The sequence below is a fragment of the Chiloscyllium plagiosum genome, chromosome 28, assembly GCF_004010195.1.
Source record: "Chiloscyllium plagiosum isolate BGI_BamShark_2017 chromosome 28, ASM401019v2, whole genome shotgun sequence".
NCBI lineage: Eukaryota > Metazoa > Chordata > Chondrichthyes > Orectolobiformes > Hemiscylliidae > Chiloscyllium > Chiloscyllium plagiosum.
Genome location: NC_057737.1, coordinates 45,799,872 through 45,805,964, shown reverse-complemented (window position 1 = coordinate 45,805,964; position 6,093 = coordinate 45,799,872). Strand labels below are relative to the sequence as shown.

Genomic DNA, 6,093 nt, shown 5'->3' with positions numbered 1-6,093 from the left:
GGTGGGGGGGGGGTGAGTGTGCGGTGGGGGGGTGGGGGTGTGTGTATTGACATTCCGCGCTGTGAGCCCTTGTCCGGCCGCTCCCGCCCGGACTCAGTGCCTCCCCCCTCCTCCCCGGGCCCGGGCCCCGGCCTCCCCCCGGCCGGCCTCACCTCCTCGCACTCCTCCTTGATGGCGAACCTGGTTGTGAGGAGCTCACAGAGCTGTGCCATCCTGATGGTGTCCTCCCCGCGGGCCAGGCGCTCCTCTAACCAGCGGATCAGGTGACTGTGATGCTGCTGCACCACATTCTCACAGACTTCATCCCGCACCTTGGCGGCCGCCTCCCGCAGCCGCTGGTGCTGCAACAGCATGTCAGCGCTGGGCCCGCAGCTGTGCCCGGGCCCGGGGCCGGGGCCGGGGCCGGGCCCGGGGCCGCCTCCCTCCCCCGGCTCGGGCCCTCCGTCCGGGCCTGGCGCCGGGAAGCCGGCCTTGGCCGAGCCCCGCTCACTGTCCTGCGGCTGCTCCTCATCCTCCTCCTCGTCCTCGGCGCAGTCGGGCTGCCCGGCGCCCGCGCTCTCCGTGTTGCCCATACCCGACCCGACCCGGCCCGGCCTCGCCGCTGTCCCGCTCCGCGCTCCCGTTCCCTCACACACCGGCTCCCGGCTCCTCCACTACCGGGTCCGCTTCACGACACTGCCGGCTTCCGGAGCCGCCTCACGACACACTGCCGCATTCCAGCGTCCCAGCACGACACACTTCCGGTTTCACCTGTCTCCCTGCACGACACTGCCGGATTCTGGCACCGCTTCGCGACACTGCCGGATTCTGGGGTAGCTTCACGACCTCAGCCTTCGGACCGGAAGTTGGACCCAGACAGCACCAGGTTCCAGTCCGACAGGTTCATGTTGGAGGTGCTGGCTTTCAGAGCGCTGCCCCTTCATCAGGTGGTTAGTGGGGCAGGATCACAGAGCACAGATTTTAGAGTAAATGATCCCTAGGTCATGCAACTGAAACAATAGGTTGAACAAACCTAAATTGCTGTTAAGTTTTTCATCTTTTCGAATGGGTTGTTGGTTTCCATTCATTAACATGTAAATCCCAGAACTTCTTTCAAGTCACGTTCTCAAGGTAACTTTAGGTTTTATTTTTAAAAATGACATCTCAGCTCAGACAATGCGCTGAGGTTAGAGTCTGCCTGTGTCCCAATCTTAAGTCAGACTGGTTCTATTTCCAAAGGAGGAATTTATAAAATGTCACATGGATTGGCTGCCTGCAGATTGTGCGCTTTTTGAGCAAAATAAAGTGTGTCTGCAAATATAATTCTGCAAATGCAAATTCACCCCATAGACTTACATATGTGTGTGTACGCGCATGCATGAGAGAGAGTGTGAATGTCTGCATGTCAGTGTGAGTATGCCTGAAAGAGTGTGTTTGCGTGTGTGAGTGATGGAGTATATGTCTGTGAGGGGTGTGTGTGTATGAGACAGGGTATGCATGAGTATGTAAGAGTGTGTGTTTGAGAAAGTGTATTGTGCAATGGAGTCACCTGGAGTGTGACATGAACCCAAGGTCCCAGTTGAGGCCATCCTCATGGGTACCAAACTTGACTATCAGCCTCTGCTTGGTCACTCTGTTCTTGCATATCCCAAAGTCCACCTTGGATGATGGTCACCCGAAGATATAAGGCCGAATATCCCTGACCACTGAAGTGTTCTGCGACTGGGATGCAACACTCCTGACTGGCAATTTTTATGCGGTGTGCATTCATCTGTTGTTGTAGTGTCTGCCTGCTCTCGCCAATATACCTTGCCGCAGGGCATCGTTGCCTGCAGTGTATGAGAGAGACAACATTGGCCGAGTCACATGCGTACCTGCCCTGTACACGGTGGGTGGTGTCCCCATGTGTAATGGTGGTATCCATATCGACATTCTGACACATCTTGCAGTGGTTGCCATGACAGGGTTGTGTGGTGTTTTGGTTAACGTTGTCCTGAAGGCTGGGCCGTCTGCTTGTGGTCTGTTTAAAGATTGGTGATTGTTTAAAGGCGAGAAGTGGAGGTGTAGGGAAGGTCTTGGCGAGGTGCTCATCCTCATTGATAATATGTTGCAGGCCGTGAAGAACATAGTGTAGTTTTTCCGCTCCCGGGAAGTACTGGTCAACAAAGGGTACCCTATCAGTGAGGAGGTCATCATAGTTTGTCACTGTGGCATGTCAGAAGTGGCGATCGATGAATTGAGCATTGTACCATGTTCTTATGAGAGCATCCTTCAGCACCTTCAGGTGTCTGTCACATTCCTCCTCATCTGATGAGATCTTGTGTAGGGTAGTCTGTAGGAGATGGCTGTTTTAATATGTTTAGGGGAGAAGCTGGAAAGTGCAGCATCATGAGGTTATCCGTGGGTTTGCAGTAGAGTGAGGTACTGAGGTGTCCATCCTTGATGGAGATGTGTGTGTCCAGAAATGAGATAGGTACTAAAGAGTGGTTCATGGTAATTCTGATGGTGGGATTGAATGCGTCGATATCACTGTGTAGTTGTTTCAGTGACTCCTCGCTATGGGTCCAGAGGAAGAAAATGTCGTCAATGTATCTGGTGTATAATGTCGGTTGGAGGTCCTGTGCAGCAAAGAAGTCTTGTTCAAGTGAAAATGTTGGCACATGTGGGTGCAGATTTGGTCCCAATGGCTGTTCCATGTGTCCAGATGTAGAACTGGTAGTCAAATGTTGTGGTTGAGGGTGAAGTGGATGAGTTGTAGGATGGTGCTTGGAGATTGGCAGTTGTTGGTGTTGAGTACTGAGGTTGTTGCATCGATGCCGTCATCGTGGGGGGTGCTGGTGTAGAGTGCTCAAACATCCTTTGTGACGAGGGATTTTCTCGATTCACGAACCCTAGTCCGTGGGTGCTGGGTTTCTGTAAGAAATCTGTAGTGTTGCGGCAGAAGCTGGGGGTCCCATGTACAATCTGTTTCAAAATGCTGTCGACATAGACAGAGAGGTTTATGCCATGCCACTAAACACTCTATCTCCTTCCTGTACTCCGTTGTGTCATCGTTTGAGATTTGACCAAAAACTGTGGCGTTGTTGGTGTGGAATTTGCCCACCCAGTTGTGAAAGTGTAAGGAATACAACAGGCAGCTGAGTACATAGCCTTGTTGGGCACTGGCATTGAGGATTATCGTGGAGGAGGTGTTTTTGCCTATTCTTACTGATTGCAGTCTGCGGGTCAAGAAGTCAAGGATCCAATTTCAGAGCGGGGAGCTGAGATCTAGGTCTCGGAGTTTGGCGATGAGTTTGTTTGGAACAATGGTGTTGAAGGTGAAACTGTAGTCAATGGATCTGCGCCTGACATCCTTGTTATCCAGATGTTCCATAGTGTGGACTTGTACACTGTAGGGATTCTGTGACGCCAGGGTGATGGTATCTACCGTGAACCTGTTGCATGAGTAGGTGAATTGCAAGGGATCAAGGCAATCTGGGAGGCAGTGGTTGATGTAGCTATGACTAACCTCTCAAAGCACTTTGTAATGATGGAGCTCAGAGCCACTGGGCAATAGTCATTGAGGCACGCTGCATGATTTTTCTTTGGCATGGGATGATGGTGGTCTGCTTGAAGCAAGTGGGGACTTGAGATCGTAGTAAGGAGAGGTTGAAGATGTCAGTGAATATTCCCGCCAATTGATCCGCACAGGATCTGAGTGTGCAACCGAGTCTTCTGTCCAGGCCAGTTGCTTTTAATGGGTTCACGCTCAAGAAGGTTGATCTAACATCTAACAGCGGTGACTGAGGTGCACCCAAGGCTGATGGGATGGGTAACATCGATTCACTGCATTTCTGTTCAAAATGAGCATCGAATGCATTGAGCTCAACAGGTAAGGAAATGCAGTTGGCCATAATTCTGCTCAATGTTCCTTTGCACCTTGTTATGTCGTATAAGCTTTGCCATAAACAGCGGGTGTTCATGTGGTTAGTCTGGGTGTCAAGCTTAGTTTGGTATTGCCTCTTGGCATCTCTGATGGCCTTGCGAAGGTCATACCTGGATTTCCAGTATAGCCCAACTGGTAGGCCTCAGAGTGGATCTTCTGGTTCATCCATAGTTTCCGGTTAGGGAATGTTCGGATTAACTTCTTCGGCATGCAGTCTTACTCACGACGCCTGTAACAGTAGTGGCATACATGTTTACGTTGGCTGCTGAGTTCATGAATATGGACCAGTCCACCGACCTCAAGCAGTCCTGTAGATTCACAGAATTTGTGAGGTCATTCTGTACTGTTTGTGGAGTAGAGGGGCCGATTGGCCTTCCATACGTATTTCTTGTGGTCTCATGAGGTCATCGACCCATTGTGCTGCATCAAATCCTTAAAGATTTAATTAGTTGCATGTGGAACTAATTATTTCCACTTTCTGACTCTGTTTATATTTCCCATCAAGTAATTCCCACGTGGTCTGAGTATATTCAGGGTACCAGGGATCTGAGTGTGATTTCAATTCCACTCTCGGGCGACTGTCTACGTGGATTTTACACATTCTCCCCGAGTCCACATGGGTTCCTACCAGGTGTTCCAGTTTCCACCCAGTGTCCAAAGGTGAGGTGGATTGGCCACAGGAAATGCAGGGTGACAGGGTGAGAGGTGGGATGCTCAGACAAGACACTCTTCAGACGGTCGGTGTGGATTTGATGGACTGAAGGGCCTCTTCTGCAGTGCAGGGATTTTATGATTCTAATTGTTAAAGCTTCTATAACATCAATTTCCACTACTGCGCCAGAAAGTATGAAAGATTGAAAAATCACAATACTGTGTGACAGGAACTTTAAAGAGTGTTTAACATATCAAAACAATTTGAAACAATTCACAGGAACATTATAAAGCAAAATTTGATACGAAACCATTAGAACATATCACGAAAATCTTGATCAAAGAGGTAGATTTTAAATGGCATCTTCAAAAGGCAAGGAGGGAATACTGCAGATTGCCACCCAGTCAGCTAAAGGCACAGTCACTGACAATGGAGCAAGTAAGTTGGGATACTCAAAAAGCTAGAATTGTTACCATTGTGGGTGTCAGAGAAATACAGAATGGTGACAACCCTGAAGCCATTCAGCTCATTTTGTTGAGCAAACATGGAGACGTTGGGGTGCAGGTTCAGAGTTCCCTGAAAGTGGAGTCGCAGGTAGACAGGATAGTGAAGAAGGCGTTTGGTATGCTTTCCTTTATTGGTCCGTGCATTGAGTACAGGAATTGGAAGGTCATGTTGCAGCTGTACAGGACATTGGTTAGGCCACTGTTGGAGTACTGTGTGCAAATCTGGGTCTCCCTGCTATAGGAAGGATATTGTGAAACTTGAAAGGGTTCAGGAAAGATTTACAAGAATATTGCCAGGGTTTGAGGGAGAGGCTGAATGGGGGGGTTGTTTTCTCTGGAGCGTTGGAGCTGGAGGGGGTGACGTTATAGAGGTTTATAAGATCATGAGGGGGATGGATAGGGTAAATAGACAAGGTGTTTTCCCTGGGGTGGGGGAGTCCAGAACTAGAGGGCATGTAGGTTTAAGATGACAGGGGAAATATATAAAAGGGATTTAAGGGGCAACTTTTTCATGCAGAGGATGCTGCGTGTGAGGAATGAGCTGTCAGAGGAAGTGGTGGAGGCTGGTACAATTGCAGCATTTAAGAGGCATCTGGATGGGTACATGAATAGGAAGGGTTTAGAAGGATATGGGCACCCTAAATCTTAGCCTAACCCTAACTCTAAACCTAACCCTAACTCTAACGCTAACCCTAATTCTAACTCTAACTCTAACCCTAACGCTAACTCTAATTCTAACACTAATACTAAACCTAACTCGAACACTAACCCTAATCCTAACTAACCTTAAACCTTACATTAACACTAACCCTAACTCTAACCCTAAGCCTAAATCTAACTAACATTAACCCTAACCTTAAGCTGAACCCTAACTCTAACTCTAAACCTAATGCTAACTCCAACCCTAACACTAACCCTAACTCTAACCTTAATGCCAAGCCTAAACCTAACTAATATTAACCCTAACCTTAAGCCTAACACTAATCTAACCCTATACCTAACGCTAACTCCAACCCTAACACTAACCCTAA

At 49.0% G+C, this 6,093-nt stretch overlaps 2 protein-coding genes across 4 annotated transcripts in view; both read right to left on the bottom strand.

Moving 5' to 3' along the window:
- Nucleotides 1-728, bottom strand: part of zzef1 (zinc finger, ZZ-type with EF hand domain 1) — a 259,977-nt gene extending 259,249 nt beyond the window's left edge. For 2 of the 3 annotated variants that reach the window (XM_043718816.1, XM_043718818.1), the window contains exon 1: nucleotides 153-728. In XM_043718816.1, the coding sequence (XP_043574751.1) occupies nucleotides 153-572 (420 nt within the window). In that variant the 5' untranslated portion in view covers nucleotides 573-728. The remainder of the gene's footprint in view (nucleotides 1-152) is intronic. The other variant, XM_043718817.1, reaches the window with a different exon arrangement.
- Nucleotides 729-3,226: 2,498 nt separating this feature from the next.
- LOC122564235 (putative cell agglutination protein pfl4) overlaps nucleotides 3,227-6,093 on the bottom strand; it is a 15,898-nt gene continuing 13,031 nt past the window's right edge. Inside the window, exon 5 of the mRNA XM_043718933.1 lies at nucleotides 3,227-3,413. Within this exon, the coding sequence (XP_043574868.1) occupies nucleotides 3,227-3,413 (187 nt within the window). The remainder of the gene's footprint in view (nucleotides 3,414-6,093) is intronic.